Genomic DNA, 19,986 nt, shown 5'->3' with positions numbered 1-19,986 from the left:
CACGAGATGCAGCTGGAAAGGTTCCTGCAAAGTTTCATGAAAATAGGGGCATCGACACTGAAAGGAAGCTATGCAGGTGGATGAGCCTCTGTCTGCAGCTGAGCAGGTGAGGCAGGAGGAGGAGTGGGGAAGCCCATGGGGATGCTCCAGGACCTGTCCAGCTTGAGTCACAGTTTGGGAACGTTCTGAATAACCTGCTCCGAGCCCCGGAGCCCCTGGATATGAGGAGGAGCTGTAGCAGCCAGCAGGGTCTGCAGAGGAGAGGGAGAAGTGGGAGACACCTCAGAGGTGCACATTTGCCTCCAGAAAGGCTACGTTCTAGATGGCTCTGTCCAACAGCATCCGAGCGAGCCAACTGTCTAAAGTAGCTGAACTTCTATGATACAACGGACGCTGAGTTCCTCTGCCAAGCCTGTTGCATTTTGCTGCCCAGGTGGTTCCTGCTTGGCAGGGTTATGTTGGACAGTCCTGATTGACAGCATTTTTAGCTGTGAAAAGGCAACACCCACTCAGATCCACCTGCTTGCTTTCTGCATGACATAAGGCAAGCAGAAGTGGCGGTAGGGTCTTCCAAGGGTCGGGTTAGCAAATGCGTTGAGAGAGACTGGGGAGCAATGCCTGGTATGGGGAAGGAGCTACCTGGAACAAAACATAACACATGGCTCCTCAGTGCAGGCTTTCACGTGACCTCGAGTGAGTCAAGCGTGGAGTGCCATGGCTCCTGGTGTGCGCTGGTCAGTCTCACCTGGAGACTGACCTGAACACTGTTTCTGTATCCTAGCCTTGAAAACCATTTGCAAGTCAACAAGGAGATTTAAAAATCAGCATTCTGTGGTTTAAAGCACAAATACATGATCAAGACAGAATGCACTCAGAGTGGCAGGCATTGCTATTCTGAGTGTGAGACACACTTTGGTTCATTGCACCCTCTTGATGTGAACTTCAAGGAGGTAGCATGAAAGGAACCACAGTAATCAAGTAGTGAATGTCTAATGAGAGAATGAGTCTGGAGAAACTGAACTATGAAGGCAAAAGACTCAATGAAAGAGATTAAAGATGCTTTGACACGTTAATTAATGTTAGTCGCAAAATGTAAGTGTGAATCAAACAGGACATACTGCATAGACGTATTGTTCCCTAAAGTCACAAACAATGACGTGGCCACACGAGCGGCCTGCGCCACTGTATCTGTGGGCGTGTGCTGATTGGTAAGGAATTACAGGCTAACCGGCACTTAGCATCTCCAGATGGGAAACAGTGATGACAGCGTCTGATCCTTTGAGACACTCCTGTTTTCATTTCAGATATTAAAAAATCACATAACATAGTAAGAACTTGTTTTTCTGAAGAAAAACTGGGAATGAACCAACCTCTATCGTGAGTTTGCAAGCTCCGGGCTCGGAGCATTTGAGGGTTGCCAGAGACAGCACAGCAGGACGTCATCATGGGGTCCTGTGGCCATGCAAAGACCTACGCACACACAGGGCACTGCGGCTCCTCCCGGGGCTCCTTCTGGGGGCACACTGCATGCCACGTCCTAGTCCTGGAGAATGCGGAGCTGCACGCTTGGATGAGGACACTTTGAAGAGAATAATCTCCATGGGAATCGAGGGGTCAGCAGCTGTGACACCCGGGTGTTGATGGGCGGCGTAGACTCTCCTGACCTGAGAGGGGCAGTGCGTTGCACGGTGGAGGCAGCGGCCCATCTCTGGGCACCTGTTTGTGTGTACACGCGCACGTGTGCGTGTGCATGTGTGTGTGTGCATGTGTGTGCATGTGTGTGTGTGTGTGTGCATGCTCAGGTTTGCTTGGGACAGCAGCTGTGAGTGACCTCTGCCCTAAAGTTGAGCTGCAGTTTCTCTGCCCTAAAGTTGAGCTGCAGTTTCTCTGCCCTAAAGTTGAGCTGCAGTTTTTCCCTCTGTGCCCTGAAGGAGTGGTTCCACAGGTCCTTTGCTTGAGGACAGGGGCTGACTTCACAGGAGCATTTGGCAAACCAGGCTAAGATCTCTAGAGCCACCGATGTCTCTTCATTTAAGGAAAAGAAAATGCCATCAGTAGGAATTCACAGGACATAGAGCGATGGTTCTTGCAAGGGTGAAAGCAGCAGAGGCTTCCCACCCACCGAGGCTTCAGAGTGCAGGTGACTCATGCTGAGTGCTGGCCATTTTCCCCGTGGGGTTAGGCAGTCAGGTGGAAGGCCAGGCCCACAGTGTGGGCTGCACGGCCATGACCTCGAGGGCACCAGGATGGAGAGAGAGCCCAGCCGTCGCCCCTGCATCGCAGGCCGAGCATGTGGGACTGCCTTCTGCCCCTGCCTGCGTGAGCCGGCCAGGCAGACCGCCGATGTCAGCCCTGCCAACACGCAGGGCCTGGAGCAGGCTCCTCTCTGCCAGCTTCCAGAGCCTGTGGGAGGAAGCAAGCACCGTCCACGTGAGCTGGCCAGGCAGGGGCCATCCCTCAGCCGGAAGCCTGCAGCCCCTGGAGGAAGGGTCGTGTGGGCGGCAGAGGGGCTCTACTCCAACCTCAGGGCCCAGCCCTGTGTGAAGGGGAGCGGGCGGCAGCTCCCACGCCACACCTCCTGTCCAGTGCCAACCACAGATAAGGTGCCAGCCTGAGGTAGCCACACCACTGGTGATTTCTGTTGCCCCCTGCTGTGCCCCAGTAAGCGAAGCAGACATGTTTCAAATCCCATTCATAATAGCACCCTGGAAACAGCGGTTCTGACAGAGCAGAAAAGGGTCACTACAGGGCCCTGTGGTCTCCAGAAAACTGTGTCCCTTGCTGGCCACAGTGAAGGGCACCTGGACAGAAGAGGGTGGCATGGAAATCGCAGTGACTCATCCAGCAGCCTGGGGACCAGGATGCAGGGCAGAGTGTGATGGACCAAAGCAGTAATCTGCGGTGCTGCCTAGAAGCATCCAGCGAGCCGCTGGCCAACTGGCTCCCATCATGCCCTCCACCCCACACGTCCTTCTTACATGAAGAGTCTGTCCCCACCTTGGGAGCCAGAGTTGAGTGGTGCGTCCTGTGACGATCAGCAGCGAGGTCCCACCTAAGTCCCCTGGTGCGCATCCTGTGACGATCTGCAGCGAGGTCCCACCTCAGTCCCCCAAGGAGGGGACCGCTGGCTTGCAAGTCCCCGTGGGCACGGAGCCTGCTCCAGGCTGGCGTCACTGACACAGGGGCAGCTCTTCCCTGACTCTTCACCTGGCCTCCACACTCAGGAATCACCCACGAGGCCAGCTGGTGACAGTGCCCGGTGTGGGAGTCCAGGGAGGCGGGTGGACCAGACGACCCTTCTCCACGCCTGCTCTGCACGTGGCTCTCCGGAGGCCCGCCAGAGCTTCTGGACCATCTTCTCTGCGACACGATCCCAGACCCCGCGGCCGCGGCAGCGAGAGGGGTCCTGCTCCCTGGCGCGCAGGTTCCCCTGGGTTGACGGCCCGCGGCCTCAGGTGCGGACCTGCCCATCGGCAGACCAGGGATGCGTGGGACTCAGAGTCCAGCCAGCCTGCGGAAGCTCGGGGCACAGGGAGTGTGGACCTGGTCTGCAGCTGCTCTAGTTCTGACTCCACGTTCAGTTGCACCCGGCCCGTGGCGTCACTGGAGAAGAGGTCCACTGCCTGCAGGAGGAGGCGCGATCAGGAGAGGCCCCAGGGCCACCTGGCCTGTCACACTGAGTGGCTGGCTGTGGGTCCCGCTGGATGCTTCCGGGGCTCGTCGAACAGTCCTGCTGTCCCAGGCCTGGCCCGTCGCCGGCCTTGCCGGGTCGCGCGGGAGACAGTCTCCGTCACCCAGATCTCTCTCTTTTCTGACTTACCAGTTTACTTCTGATGAGCGCCACTCTGGACGGGGATGAAAACAGCCTTTTCTGTGCCAGGAGCTGCCTTGCGAACCAGACCTCGTTTAACATGTTGGTGGCTGATTTCCCGTGGCGGGTTCCATGGAGATGTTGTGAAGAGGACAGAGTGAGGTGTTCACACTGCTGGGGCTGGACAGCAGCCCAGGCAGAGTGGGCACTGCCCTGGCAGGCCACGTCCCAGAGAAATAGAGCAGTGCCAGTCCCAGCCATGGGGAGCTGTGGCTGCTGCCTCTGCCATGGGAAGCAGCTTGGCTGGCACCGCCTGGGTGTGCTGGGTACTGGGCACGTCAGTCCCTCAGGATGGACCCGGCCTGTCTGACAGGGGAGCTGCAAAATCCTCATCAAGTGCTGAGCAGGAGCACGGGGCTCAAAAGGGCCCAGAGCTCCAAGCAGGCAGGAATCTTACCGTAAGTGGAAGAAGAGAAAGGCAGTGTGACTATTTCTATGAATCATAGGATAGTTTGTAACAATCCAAGAAATTAGAAGCAAGAATTAAATATCAACTAGCAAATTCTGCTTCCTTTTGTTTTATAAAGCATTGCTTTAGTATCTCCCAGACATTAGGCACTAGGTAAATGTTTGTGAATTTTTTTTTTTTTTTTTTTTTTTGTGGTACTGGGGATTGAACCCAGGGCCTTGTGCTTGCAAGACAAGCACTCTACTAGCTGAGCCATCTCCCCAGCCCAATGTTTGTGAATTTGATTCCATTGACTATGTGGTTGATCAAAATGGTAGAGAAGTAATGATCTGCCACCAATCAATAGATTGAAGAAGAAAATGTCAGTTTTCCTTAGGCACATATTCACAATTTGAAGAACTAGGAAAATACAGGGCCCCAATTCACAGTGTGTGACTGTCCCCAGGTATCCAGGGATCTGCAGGTGACGGTGTGGTGGCCTTGCCTGGGGGAACTTTGCTTCCTCTGTCTTAACTAGACTCATGGTAACATTTGATATGATCAAGCATTTTATTCCTCCTGGATCTCCAAAATAAATATATAGATAAACAGGTATAAAGACTTCCCAGGATGGGTCCATTCAGATTTCCAAAGCTGTCCCATACTTGTCTCAATCACACAGCATGGTCCCACACCTTAACGACTTAATGAATTAAATCCAATGCAATTAAACAGTTTAAGTAGGAAGGCTTAACACACAGGCTTGTTTCTTTTCTGGGTAACTATTTTCTTGCCATGTCTTACACAACCTGCATCATATGAAAAGACCAACAATGATGTGAATTCACAACCAAGTCCCTAAAGCCATAAGCCACGTTCACTATGTACGTGTTCAGCATCCCGCACTTCTGGTGTTTGAAAGGGGTTGAAAGACTAATTTCAGAGCAATCAGTCCCATTCAATCTCTGGTGTCAATCTTGGGAACATTAAATTGGCTCCACAGACTCTGTCTTGGCCCAGTACCCCTACTGAAAATCAATTATAAATAGCCTGCGCTCACTCAGCACTGGGTCTGAGCAGCTCTGGAGCTCTGAGGGGCAAAGGAAATTAGCAATGGAATTTTCCTGACTTAAAAAAATATTTTTAAGACGTATGTTTAGCTTTCCGACATTTGAGGATTAGAGAAAGACAGTGTGCTCAAATTCACTTTATCTTCCTAAGTAATTTGTACCTTTCCAGAGAATTAAAGTGAGGCCTTGAAGGGTCACGTAGACTGTGATTTTCAACTAGTGGCCTCCATGGAGTTAGTGTCAGCTGCTGCCGTCAGAGTACTGACAGTGGACGGTCACTGCCGTTCTGGGGGACCCCTGCCCTTGACCTTGTAGCCTGTTAGTTCTCTGAGTGTTATCTGTATTTTCCCCAAAACCTCCCTCTTCAAGTGGGCTCAGGGGTCCATCTTCACAGAGGTCACCTTGACTTTGATGAGAACTAAACTCAGCAGGGAGATAGCTGGCTGGGTGGAGAGGGAGGGAGGGAGCTTGTGGGGGCAGTGGCAGCAGGTTGGAGCTATGGGGGGCCGGGAGCACCTGCCCCTCGCAGACCCAGCACCTGTAAGGGCCCCACACAGGGACATGGAGATCCAAGGGCAGCTGGTCGGATAGCACTATGGCCAGGAGCTTCCTGGGGCTCCTGGTATTGACATGGCTTTGGGCACGTCCCGGATGACGGAGCCTGAACTTCCTAGTACACTGGGCAGGAAGGCGCAGGACTTAGACCTGGGGTTAAACTGACTTAAAGGAAGTAAACGCAAGCGTTATCTGGCACACCTCAGTCACGGATGATTGGTTCTGGCCTCTAGGGCCCTGGGTCAAGAATGCAGGACTCAGGGCACTCTGGGTCAGCCTGCAATGTCCTCCTCAAAACAGCACCTTCAATGGAAAAAGTGAAATTCAGAGGATTGGAAGACCAGTTGTGAGATGGACGCGCATGTTAACGTGGAAAACGAGTGAGGGAGCGAGGTCTGAGGGTCCGGGTTCCCCCAAGGGCACGGCTGGAATCCTCAGCCCGGGGAGGGCTCTGGGGTGCTGCCACCTTGGGGTGCAGTCTCCTGGTGGCATTAGTGACTCGCAGAGAGGCCCCAAGGAGCCGACGCCGTTCACCACGTGAGACACAGTCAGAAGGCGCCGCCTGAGAACAGAAAGCAGGGCCCTGAGGCGGCTGAATCCGCCGCTGCCTGGCCTCAGACCTCAGGCCCAGACTGGGAAACGCACTCCGCTCTCGTCATCCACCTGCCTGCGGGACCTTGTGGCCGCAGCCCCAAGGGAGGAGGACAGGCCTGGTGGGATGCGAGCTGCGGTCCCCAGGCTGGTGCGCAGGGACACGGTCAGGGTCTCCCTGCTGCAGGCCGCAGCACCGGGACAGGGGCATGAGTGGCCTGGCCCGTGCGTGGTGGAAAGCGAGGCGCTCTGGCCAGGAGAGGGCGCCCCTGCACTCCCTCTAGTGCCGCTTCCCAGGCTCCCGGAGAACTCGGACTCCCTTGGGGCCTGTGGACTCCAGGTGGAGCTCAGATCTCACTGGGACGGCCCAGCGTCCCTGAGTGTCCCTACTCTGACAGCCCACCCTCCAGGTGGGGACGCGGTCCCTGAGCCTCGCCCTCACCCCCACAGCACAGGCCTCTCCCGGCTCCTCACCCTGGCCCCTGTGCCCGTGGATACCTTCCTGGTGACAGCCCTGGTTGACAGGCAGCCCTGCAGCCAGGACACTAACTTGGAGACTTGGGGACGGACCTCGCCGATCTTCGTTTCAGTTCAAAGTTATGTTGGAGGCTCCTTGGGGTTTCTGGAAACTTCCATCATGGGTGGCTTCTGAGAAAAGCTGACAGTGACCCCGGTGACCCCTGAGGACCCCTGGTGTCAACGGGATTGCTTTTGGAGTCATTCCACCTGAAGCCAGTGCAGCAGTTTCTTTGAATCCCAGTGTGGGTTTCTGGCATGGTGCTGGCAGGAGATGGGGCTTGGTGCAGGGTCTGGTGGAGGGAGGGCAGAGAGACGCCCCTGTCCTCATGGCGGGGCTCACGGGGCGACTGGCAGCTGTGACTGGGTCTGATGCCACAGCATTAGAGTGGACGTGGATTTCGTCTCAGCTTCCTTTGCTGAGACGAAAATGGGTCCCCACGTTTCAGTGTCTTAATGTTCACACTTGGCCAGCCAAGAGGGGAATCATCATGCACTTAAAAGTGCCCACAACATACACACCAGATGTACATTGTGCAGACAAAGTAAAGACTCCACCCTACACGTCCACCTCCTGCGTTCCAGAGCCTCTGATGGTCCCATGTGGGACTGAACCACTGCATGTGGGACTGAGCACCTTCCCTGGGACTGAGCCAATTAATAGGGACTGAGCCACTCCACCTGGGACTGACCCACTCCATGGGGGACTGAGCCACTCCACCTGGGACTGAGCCAATCCACCTGGGACTGACCCACTCCATGGGGGACTGAGCCACTCCACCTGGGACTGACCCACTCCATGGGGGACTGAGCTGCTCCACCTGGGACTGAGTCAATCCACATGGGATTGAGTCACTACACCTGGGACTGACCCACTCCACCTGGGACTGAGCCACTCCACCTGGGACTGACCCACTCCACCTGGGACTGACCCACTCCACCTGGGACTGACCCACTCCACCTGGGACTGACCCACTCCACATGCCTAGGGACATTGTCTACCTGACTGCCATCAGGATCTTTAGGTGGAAGATTGTGCTGGGTCACTGGGTGGTCCCAGTGGTGTCACCAGGGTCCTTATCTGAGGGATGCAGGAGAGCCAGGGTCAGAGAAGGATGGTGACACAGAAAGTAGAGGCTGGAGGAATGTGGCCAGGACTGTGGAATCAGGCCGTCTGCAGGAGGTGAAGAGGTAGGATTCCTGCCCACGACTGCAGGAAGGGGTGTCTGTCCACAGCCCTGGAGACCCACGTCCGACTCTGGACCTGTCCCCTGCAGCTTGGTCAGTGTGTTGCTGGAAGCCACTGCTGGGGCAGGCGCTGTGGCCACCACCACGAGCTGACACGCTCGCTCTGTCGTGGGCTGCGTCAGCCCTGCTGCCTCAGCTGGATCGTGAAGGTGCTCAGTGTCCCGAAGCTGTCCCAGAGGTCACCTGCGCCTTGTCCAGCTGCACAGGGGCTGGGTCCCTGCAGCGGCAGAGAGGGGCGTGTACAGGCTCCGTGCTGCAGCCCTGCCCTCTCCCGGGCGGTTGCCCTCTCCTGGTCAGAACTTGCTCCTCCAGAGGCTCAGTCCTCTCGTCTCGTTCTCAGACTCCTCTGTGGGTACCTTGGCCTAGACTCCAGATCCGCCCCTGAGCATCAGCTCCTTGCCACCAGGGACGCCTTGGGCCCCGCAGGTCCACACTACCCTGGCTGCGCTGGCCTTGGAAGACGGCGGCCAGGTGTCTGGCTCCCTCCCTCTGCTCCTGTTCACACGCCTGGCATGGATCTCATCCTGGGAGCCTCTCCCTGCTGGTCTCAGGGCATCACCCCCACCTCGGGCCCAGGAGGGTGGCACCCCGAGGCCGCCTCAAGGCAGGCTTCCTCCCCGACTGGTGTCCTCCGTGGCTGTCCCCTGGACTCCATAGGGCACCCTCGGCAGGTGCGCTGGCTTCCTATGGGGCCATCTCCCTGCCTGCAGTCCCACCTCGAGGCCCAGAGCTTCCTCAGGCCGCTCTGCACTACGCCAGACACTGGGAGCCTCCTCTGAGTGCCCTTCTGACCCCAGCCCCAGCACACTGGCCTGGTCCTGCCCTCGGCCACTCATCTGTGCAGTCTGGTCGGTGGTCCTCCGTCTCTGGGGCCCCTGTGCTCCTCGTCTTGCCCCAGAGGGAACCACAGCTTCCAAGGCTCCAGGGGATGAAGTCCCAGAGGCAGCATCACAGGCTGGCTCCTCCCCGGCTGAGGCCTCTCCCCAGCTCAGTCCTCCCCGTGTCCTCACATGGGCGTCCCTCTGTGTGTCTGTGTCCTGATCGCCTCTTCCTGTGAGGCCACCCGTCCTATTGGATCGGGATCCCTAGCGACCTAGCGACCTCATTTTAGCTCCCTCTGGAGTCCCATCCCCAAGGGCAGTCCTGTTCCCAGGGGCTGGAGGTCAGGGCTTCCCACAGCAGGACACGACACAGACCTGGTGCCCTCTTCTGCCTCAAGCCTCTGGTGCCCTCCAACTGCATGGCGCAGACTTGAAGCTGCAGAGCCCCAGGCTCCCGGGAGCTCCTGCACCCTTCCCACCTGGCCTCTCCCCGGGGCGCCCTTGAGGCTGGCTCACTGCTCTGGTTCCCGCCTAGCCTCTGCCCAGGGCGCCCTTGAGGCTGGCTCACTGCTCTGGTTCCCACCTGGCCTCTCCCCGGGGCGCCCTTGAGGCTGGCTCACTGCTCTGGTTCCCGCCTGGCCTCTGCCCAGGACGCCCTTGAGGCTGGCTCACTGCTCTGGTTCCCGCCTGGCCTCTCCCCAGGGCGCCCTGAGGCTGGCTCACTGCTCTGGTCCTTGGAATGTCTCTGTCTTCCATGACATCAGGCTGCACACCCCTCTGGCCATGTTCATCCCATTGTGTCCCAAAAGCTCAGACCCATTTTGTACCTGGAAGATTCTGGATGCTACCACAGCATCTCGGGCTTCCCTCTGGGCCTCCCAAGCCTTCTGTGCACACCCCACAACACCCAGCGATGGGCTTTCATACCCAGCTGCAGGCTTTTGCCAGGCTCCAAGGTCAAAGCTCAGGACCCACGTGTGCCAAGGTTAATAAGTACTTATGACACTGACATAATTTGATTTTGATTTGATCTGTGAGATGATTTTCCTTTATTTCATTTCACTTTTTTTGTATTTTGAGATACAAAGTGTCCACACATGACTTTTTGTTCATGTTCTCTGTTCACTTGCTTGTTCTAATACTCACGGCTCTTCGCCGCCTTGTGGGGAAGCCTAGCGCTCCATGCCTGGCTCTGCGGAACACTGGCCACGCCCTGGGGCTCAGAGGGCAGCACTGAAGACATGGCCTGTTGTGTGGAATCTTCTAGTTTCCGTATTTTATGACTTCAATATTTTCAGTTGTTTTTCTAGGAAAGAGCTCATCCCCAACCCCAAAGCATTTTCCCAGGTAGTTGTCTATTTTAGCATGTGAAGCAGGCAGATCTGAGTTCCTCCTGTCGTGACAGCCACAAGCAGAGAGGAGGAAGGGGACACAGACTGACCAGGGCAGGTGGGCTCAGGAAGTCTGCAAACCAGATGCCCAGCCCCTGGGGGAGCAGGGTGCAGAGACGCGTGGCCGGGGTCTAGCCAGCAGGTGCAGGTGAGCTGCCTCCCTGGGGGCCACCCTCCTGCCATGCTGGGCCGCTGGGTGGGCACCACGGCCACGGCTCGGTTCATCCAACAGTGCCCTGGTGCGCCCAGTTGACGACTTTGAATCATCTTTAGTCCAGTAAACAGAACATTTTATGAACTGCCCATCTGACTTCCACATCCAGCTTTTAATTTGCATTCTCTCCTTTTCCAAATCCCAATTTCAAAAAATGTCCACTATCTTTGCACATAAACATGCACATTAGTTACTGAGCAATCTGGCCAAGCTGCGGCGGGTCGCTGAAAGAGGCGGGGGCTCAGCTCCCCAGGGACTGGCCCTCCTTGCCTGCATGAAGACCCACTCACCACTGAAACGTGGCATTGTGTGAGGTGCAGAAGACCCGGGGGAGGGCTGAGTGCAGCTGTGTTCTCCAAATTGAGAAGGTCAACAAAGAAGCAACATTTAAAGACAGAAACAAAACCACAGCATCGGAACATGCCTACGTTTCATACTCAGGCACCTCGCTATAGAGAAACGCTCTCCTGTGTCAGCAAAAATCCATCTTGGAAACAATCATCATGGAGCCCAGAATCCCATGGGCTCCCGCCTCCTTCCCATGGCTCCTCTCTGCCATGCACTGTCTAGAGTCAGTTGTGACTTATGCTGAGACCGTTTGAGGCCCAGAGAAAAGTTTCTGTGGCCTAATTTCATACCATTTTTCCTGCACAGCATCAATAATATTCCTTCCCAAGAAAAATCAGGTGAAATGTAAATTTAGACCTGAAAACCTACCGGATAAATCATTTCACAGATGAGAAAGAAACCAAGTGTGAAATGAGGGCCAGACACTCTTGGATCTGCCAGGCGAGGACACTAGCGCACACGCTGGGCGTTTCCCACGAGGGGCAGGGGCTGGGGTGCCCAGCACATGCTGTGCTCCTACCAGCTCGAGTGCCCTGCTGGCCAGGCCACGCTCCTCTGAGGCTGGGAACAGATGGGCAGCTGCAGGCAACAGCACTGGAAAGACACGCAGTGCACATTCACATCCCCACGACTCCATCCTGTGAACACCCTGACGTCTAAGCTGCCACAGGGCCTTAAAACCACATTTGCCTGCTACAAGGCGAGATGATCCAACCATCAAGCCGAGTGTTATTTTTTGAAGCTGCATAAAGGAATGTGCTTAAATGAATCCTATTCCTCAAAACAATCACTTTGGGATGCTTTTGAAAATAACCTTTAGGATTTACTTTCAAGAGCTAGTTTTAGAATCATAAAAGAAAATCAATTTGCCAAGGTAGTCTGTTTCTGCACACACACGCACACCAACCAAGGACAGCTATGAAGTGTCGGTATTCGCGTAAGTACTTACAAAAGTAAGAAGTATATAAGTACGAAATTATTGAAATCCCCTTGCCTCCCTGGCAGGAAGCTCTGGATCAGATTTGAAGTTCAATTACTGCAATTATTTAGGCATTCACACTCTGAATATCTTGATCATCTTCCTCTATACTTTTGTTTGTCCCGATGGGGCTTTTCGTTCCTTGGGCGTCTCTCGTAATTCATTGAACGGTGCTGCACGCCGTCTAACTTCTGCAGGCGGCCTGGAGCAGCACCAGGGCTCCTGCGCTGTGGCTGGGTCTTCCTCGGGGCGGAGGTGGCTGCTCCGCGGGCCTCGGCTTCTGCTGGAGCTGCTCTTTGCTGAGCTCATCTAGCCCACGGGCTGTCCCACATGTGAACACGCCCCACACTGACAAGAGGGGGTTTTGACTCAACGACTAGGCCAAGATTTGGATGGAAGAACTTTAAAAATGTGCTTGGTCTGTGGAATTTTGGAATATGTGATGTGCATAGTAAGGACGAGGCACAGGGCACATAAATCAAAATTCCAGCCTGAGCTGGCACTGGTGCTTCTGCTACGTCTGTGAAATCCGTCTCATGTCCTTCTCTCCACAGTGACGGGCCCCCAGAAGTGAAGCCATTTCCTCCTAGGTGAGTGCCGTGCCGAGCACTTCTGAGGGCCCCGGAGGTGCTGCACGGTTCACGCGCAGGCCAGACGCCCACCCACACGGGTGCGAGCATCCTCTTACAGCGCTGCTTCCAGGGCGGGTGGCGAGGCCCGCTTTCCCAGGTTTCTAACGTGCTCCGCTTTTGCATCTCTTTTTCACACAAGGGTAGAAGACGAGGTGCTGGCCACTCCGTGGGGCTCAGGTGGCGTGAGACAGGACACCCGCCACCGGCACCCTGCCCCGCAGCAGCAGCCCCGCACACAAACAGCCTGGTTCCTTCAGAGCATGACAAAACCTCTGCTCGGCTACCACACGCGAGGCCTCACGGGAAGAGCGTGGAGGAGCCACGGCTTCGTTGAAGAAGAGCCATTCAGCTCGCCTGCTCACAGTGCTCATGGCTGGTACTTCTCTCAAACCTCAGAGTTGGAAAGGTCCAGGAGCCCAAGGCCCTACAGGGTGACGCTAGGGTGAGGTTGGCCCAGTTCATTCATCCACAGCCTCCCCGCAAACCCCTCCCCAAGTGCGAGGAGGCCTGAGCTCTCAGCCTGAGCTTCCGCAGCACGCAGTCCCCAGCCCCCCGCACACTTGGCAGTGACGCCGCTGGCCCGCCGTGGTGTCGTGACTCACCCTTCCTGGCCCATGTTCCTCCCCCACTCCCGTTCTTTGTCACTTTATTGTGACGACGTTTGTTCTCTCTGCTTGGAGCTGTATTTCTGATCCCTCTGGTGGGGCTGTGGCGTTCCAGCCCTGCCACACCCAGGACGCCTCGCTCTCGGGCTCCGGGCTTTGGTGCTTCTCTTCTCCGCCTTCACAGGCAGTGCAGCCGATTCTCATTGCTGGCTGCTTTATGGCCCTCCCAGGCCACGCATATTCATCGTTACATAAATAATAGTGCACTGAAACATTAGGCAGTGATATTTAGTTTTAGGTGGTAAATTTTCAAAGGGGTGGATGTGGTTTTCCATCAGAACTGAAGGAAATTGTGACATTGAGTCCTTTGTGCCCTAAGACAATTAGGGAACTTACATTAATGATTGATCTGCTTTGCAGCGGTGAATCATGTTGATAGATCTGCTGCCCAGTGGCAGAGACTGAGCTGGACACTGCAGTGCAGGGCCTTGGAGTCATTGCATGTCTGCTGAATCTCGCTGCAGTCTATTAATTGATATTTAAAATACAATCACCTACCAAATGTCGGCACTTAAACTCTTCTCCTGTACAAAACTTTACAAAATTTATACTTGATTATTTTAAAGAACTTGCATATTTATAGATTTTATTCTAAGAAATAAAAGGTTATCCATGAAAGAAATGCTCCAAAATGCTATTGCAAATGTGACTTTGTAACATGCAATTTGGAAAAGTACCAAATGCCTGTAGAGGATACCTGTGGTGCTGACGGCTGACGGGCCACCCCTGGGACACAGGCTGGGGCACACCTACAGGTTTCCTGCTGGGGAGTCAGAGGGTGTTCTTTTACCTGCTGTTGACCTGATGGTGGATGTCATGTTGGCGGGCGTTGTCCCGGGCACACATTCATCATCCTGGGAGTAACCGGCTTGGATGGCTCGAAGGTAACTGTGACTCCTCGTTCGGAAACATCCGGGCAGGTCGAGGGCATCCATGGCCTGAGATTCAACTTCACTAAAGACGGATTCACACACTGACTCGAACTGCCCATTGATCTCTGCTTCGCTCATCTAGAACAATCAACGGCACACTTGATACCTGAATCCAGCAGGGTTATCACAACCATGTTACACAAGAATCAGGAAGACAAAAATCCATCCCACGGCTTTCACCTACGGGCTTATATTTTCAGCACAGCTAATTTGAAATCAGCATTGGAAATCTGTTAAGTTTGGGAAACAATTTATTGGGTTATTTCTTACAAAACATGAAGATGAAGAGCCAGTTCCAGAGGCTGATGAGACTCTGGACACACAGGCATGGCTGGACTGTGGGCTGTGGGCCTCAGAAGACAGAGAGCTGGCACCTGCAAGGCTCAGCCGACTGGCACAAAGCCGGCCTTCAAAATGCTCACCCTCCTCATCTCCCAACAGCCCCTTGCCCTTTGCCGCCCGCCACTCTGCCCAGGCAGCTCTGGGTCAGGGCTGTGCAACCTGCACACACCTCAGAACACGCTGCCTTAGCGCTTTCCCAGGGTAGAGGTTGCTCTTGTTGTCATGGAAGCACGTCACCAGGGGCACAGCCCCTCCACCCGCCTCACCAGGCTGAGCCAGCGCAGGTGAGCGAGACTTGGCCTCCCGGGTCTGCACGAACAGGTCGCCTCGACTGCACTTCCAGGCTTCCCCCTTAGCTTGAGATGCTACGTGTTGGCTTCCTTTGATGGTTTAAAGATAAAGTGATAATGCTGCAGACTGCGCTCTCTCTCTCTCTCTCTCTCTCTCTCTGGTGGTGGGAGTCAAACCCTGAACCTTGAGCATGCCAGCAGGTATGCCGTGTTCCTCATCCCAGGTAGGGGTCACCCTAGGACCATACATCTTCCAGCTGTGCTTGGAGAGGCACTGTGCTGGCCCTGGGAGGCGGGGTCTCAGTCGGGGTGTACATGGGCTGCACTGTCAGCTCAGGCCCAGGGCTCTGCTTCGGGGACAGCTAGGGAGGACGAGATTTTCCCTAGATGCCCCAATGGTGAAGCTTGTGCATGTCTCTGGGCCAAATCTAGAGATGAAAGTGGAAATCCAGGAGCACTGTGGGGTAGGGGGGAGAAGCAGGGGACTCTTCAGCAAGAGGAGCTGCAATGGGGCTGGGGCTCAGGGGGTGCTTTGGCAGGGAAAGAGGCTCACGTTCAGCATGGACAGGTCAGCTCCTCCACAGGGGCTCTCTCTGTGTGATGGACCGGGACTTCGATAGATGACCTGCGCACCTCCACACACTCGTACACTCTGGGTCCCTCCCTCGCCTGTCTACTACGCATGTGCACTTGGGGTGCATGCCACTGATACTGGTGAGTGGTGCTGAGTCCCCGGGGGTCACAGCATCAGAGCTCAGGGAGAGGGACAGCCTTCCTGGGTGCTTGCCAGCCACTTCCTCCACCGCCTGCTTGTCTTTGTGTCCCCTGCCTCTGCTCATGGGCCTGTGGTGCAGAGTTCTGGGGCTCATGCTCAGAGTCCAGGTGGACAGACCAAACCCAGCCGGCTGCCCCTGGGCATCAGGTGCCCTTCTAGCTCTGGCCCCTTCTGCTAAGCCATATCCCCCAACTGCCCACCACCCGCTGTCTTAGTGCAGCGCCTGGGACCCTCGTTGAGCCACTCACAGCTTCTGCTGCCCTGCGTCTGAGCTGAGAGCAGGTTCCTCGCATGGCCCTCAGGACCCAGCCACACCCCTCCCACAGGGACTCCGGGCTCCAATCCCTAACTGGCTTTGTGCTCCAGTGCTCAGCAGTAACGCAGTCCCCACTGCCCGCTTCTCCCTTGGTTCCAGTGCGAGCGCCCTGCCCGCTCTCTGCAGTGACCTGCCTGCCCCCACGTCTGTCTGCCTTTCGTCAACACTGCAGACCTCCGCTGGGCAGGGAGCTTCTCCGGGCGACCCCATGCCCTGGAGGACGCACAGTGTGCTTCTGGGCTGCACTCTGCATGGTACGCGCCTGCCACCCACCCACTGTGAGCCCTGCAGGGCTCGCGGCCTCCTGCGGCGCTCTGGGCCGGACTCCTGCCTTTCCCTTCGCTCCCCTTCCCCCATCTCGGCCCCCAACACACACGTACAACGCTGAGGACTAACAGGACCATTTCCCTTCGTCCTTCCCTGCCTGGCCACCCAGCCTCCTGGACTCCTGGATTGTGCTGGCAGGGAAGTTAAAGATGCTGCTTCAAACACCAGGTCAGTTCATGTCCCCTGATGGTTCACAGGACTGTCAGGGCCAAGGAATCAGATTCAGTTTCTAAAGAAGAAAAGTCATGCTGCTCTTTGCCTCCTTCCCTGTTAGACCTGCCCTGGTGTCATCCTGAGCTCAATAACATGGAGAACAGACTCATGGTGGTGGGAGGGCATGGAGGCGAGAGGTGGGCTGAGGCCTGACCAGGGAAGGACAGTCTTGGGCCTGTGCTGCGGAGCAGGCTGCAGCATGGCTGGTGGAGGCTGGCTGTGCCCGATGGCCAGGGAGGGGAGACGCAGCTGAGGGCAGACAAGCTGTGACATGCCATCAGGACCACCTGGGACGCCCAGCAGGCGGGGGTTCAGAAACGCTCAAATGCCCTGGCTTGAAATCAGGACATTTGCCTGGACCACAGACTTCTTGCTGGGGACCTGTCAGTTCCTGTCACCCTCAAGCCCCAGCAGGGTCTGGACATCGTGTGACCATTGCAGATGCACATGTCCAACCCATCCCTGCTGCACATCTTCCTAGGGTGCACCTGGGTCCCCTGGAGCAGGGAGCCAGCGGTGAGGGAGTGAGGCCCAGAGCAGAGTGGAGACTCATATCCGTGTCTGGCAATCCCAGAGCCCCCGAGGTAGACCTCTGCTCCCCGCTCCGCCCTTGGTGCCCAGCAGCTTCCTTTGGGTATCTTCTTTCCTGGGTCCCCTTGCAAAGGACACAGAGCCATAGGAATAGCAATCGCCAAGCTTGCAAGTGTCCCTGGGCTCTCTCCTGAGTAGATCTGTCTGTCCCAGCCAACAGGAGCACATCCTCTCTCTTCCCTTAGGAGCAAGGCGGCTGCTGTGTCCCAAACCCAGCTGTGCTCCATGTTGAAACACCACCTGGGCTGCTGCAGCCTTAGGAGGGGAGGCCCTGGAGGGTGAGGGCCAGTGATGGAGCCCACAGGGTGCCACCTCTTCCGACACACTTTGACTTGCTCCCTATTAGAATGTCTTTCTTATCACCTCTGCAGATCCAGGTGGTCATTCTGTTCTCTCACACACCTGAGTTTCAAGGTTCCTGTGATCTAGGGCCACCTGCAGTGTCACCTGAGGGCTGGGTTCTGTGCTTGATGCTACCATACTGGGCTCCGGAGTGGGCCATGTTAACTACCACGTGTGAGCAGGTGGGACAGGGCATCTGGGACTGTCCCCCCATTGAAGGGCAGAATCATTCGAGTCTGCGCACAATGAGCCAACTCCTTCCTGATCTGTGCTCTCGCCCTCTGGGTGGCCTGGTCCACCTCTTCCATGGCTCTGCCCAGCCAGTCTTCCTGAGGGAAGGGTCTCCATGCCTCCCAGATGACCCCACAAGGGCCCACCTGCCCATTTCCCAGGGTTGCCAGAAGGCTCAGGGGTGTGGCAGGTGTCCTGTGGGGCAGGAGGTGGTGGTGCTGGTGCACTCTGCCTCCGCAATGGACAGGTATTGCCTGGCCCAGTGTCGGGTCACGCCAGGGGCTCCTTGTCCCTTGTCTTTAAGAAGCTGCTTTGGCAAGACCACAGCTTCTTTCCATACACTTCCACAATGATTATGTCTCAAAATGGGGGGAGAGATGAGGATCTTAATGCCTGCCTTTCTAAGTCAATTTAAGGGAGAGGAAAATTGTGAGCATCATTCCTATTTACAGAGTGAGCAAAATAGTAATTTTTTTCTTGTCACCTGGGGATTGAACCCAGGGATGCTCTACCACAGACTCATGCTCCAATTCCTTTTTACTTTTTACTCTGACACAGGGTCCTGGTAAGTTGCCCAGGCTGGTCTGGAACTTGCCATCCTCCTGCCTCAGTCCCCGAGCTGCTGGAATTACAGGGTGTGGCACTGTGCATGGCAGGCTGCAAGCACTAAACCTCAAGTCAGGGAGGGACCAAGACAAAAGGAAAACTCTACCTGTTCTCTGAGCTGGAAGGGGACATCATTCTGAGAATGAAAACCAAGCTTGGGTTTTGTTCAATGCATCAAGGAGAGGGTGTGGGCAGGCAACAGTCCACACAGGCCCAAGACCCTCTGATGCACTGCCCCCTGGGCAACAAAGGCAGGGTGAGGGGCCAGAGCCAGGCGCCACATGTGCAGCCAGGACCCTGCCCACAGGCAGTCCCCGACTCCAGTCCTGGAATAGCACAGCTTTGAGGTACACCCACTCAGCAGGCACTCCATGGGTACACGAGCAAACCCGTTCCTCAGACCAGGCACCGAGAATTCAGAATTTCATGAAAACTTGCCAAAACCACTCCTGAATGTCCTCATTGGCATGATGATGTGGTATTGCCTGACCACTCAAAACACCTGCACCCACTAACGAGGGTCAGGGCTATGAGGCAACCCCAACACCTGCACACACTCTCCCAGGTACAGGGCTACCAGGGACCACTGAGACCACACGAAGGAGAGACTGAGGGACCAGCATCCCAACACCTGCACACACTCTCCCAGGTGCAGGGCTACCAGGAACCACTGAGGCCACATGCAGGAGAGACTGAGGGACCAGCATCCCAACACCTGCACACACTCTCCCAGGTGCAGGGCTACCAGGGATCACTGAGGCCACATGCATGAGAGACTGAGGGACCAGCACCCCAACACCAACACCAGCACACACTCTCCAAGGTGCAGGACTACAAGGGACCAATGAGGCCACATGCAGGAGGGACTGAGGGACCAGCATCCCAACACCTGCACACACTCTCCCAGGTGCAGGGCTACCAGGGACCACTGAGGCCACATGCAGGAGAGACTGAGGGACCAGCATCCCAACACCAGCACACACCTCCCAGGTGCAGAGCTACCAGGGATCACTGAGGTCACATGCAGGAGAGACTGAGGGACCAGCATCCCAACACCTGCACACACTCTCCCAGGTGCAGGGCTACCAGGGACCACTGAGGCCACATGCAGGAGAGACTGAGGGACCAGCATCCCAACACCTGCACACACTCTCCCAGGTGCAGGGCTTCCAGGGACCACTGAGGCCACATGCAGGAGAGACTGAGGGACCAGCATCCCAACACCTGCACAAACTCTCCCAGGTGCAGGGCTACCAGGAACCACTGAGGCCACATGCAGGAGAGGCTGAGGGACCAGCACCCCAACACCAACACCAGCACACACTCTCCAAGGTGCAGGACTACAAGGGACCAATGAGGCCACATGCAGGAGGGACTGAGGGACCAGCATCCCAACACCTGCACACACTCTCCCAGGTGCAGGGCTACCAGGGACCACTGAGGCCACATGCAGGAGAGACTGAGGGACCAGCATCCCAACACCAGCACACACCTCCCAGGTGCAGAGCTACCAGGGATCACTGAGGTCACATACAGGAGAGACTGAGGGACCAGCATCCCAACACCTGCACACACTCTCCCAGGTGCAGGGCTACCAGGGACCACTGAGGCCACATGCAGGAGAGACTGAGGGACCAGCATCCCAACACCTGCACACACTCTCCCAGGTGCAGGGCTTCCAGGGACCACTGAGGCCACATGCAGGAGAGACTGAGGGACCAGCATCCCAACA

At 56.1% G+C, this 19,986-nt stretch overlaps 1 protein-coding gene across 2 annotated transcripts in view; it reads right to left on the bottom strand.

The window, feature by feature from the left end:
- The window catches only part of Dlgap2 (DLG associated protein 2), a 255,830-nt gene that overhangs the window by 26,722 nt on the left and 209,122 nt on the right, over window positions 1-19,986 (bottom strand). For both annotated transcript variants that reach the window (XM_047551363.1, XM_047551362.1), the window contains one exon: window positions 14,080-14,299. In XM_047551363.1, coding sequence (XP_047407319.1) covers window positions 14,080-14,299 — 220 coding nt within the window. The remainder of the gene's footprint in view (window positions 1-14,079; window positions 14,300-19,986) is intronic.

This window comes from Sciurus carolinensis, chromosome 4, assembly GCF_902686445.1.
Source record: "Sciurus carolinensis chromosome 4, mSciCar1.2, whole genome shotgun sequence".
NCBI lineage: Eukaryota > Metazoa > Chordata > Mammalia > Rodentia > Sciuridae > Sciurus > Sciurus carolinensis.
Note: the sequence above shows the minus strand (reverse complement) of the source record. Positions and strands in the feature narration are given on the sequence as shown.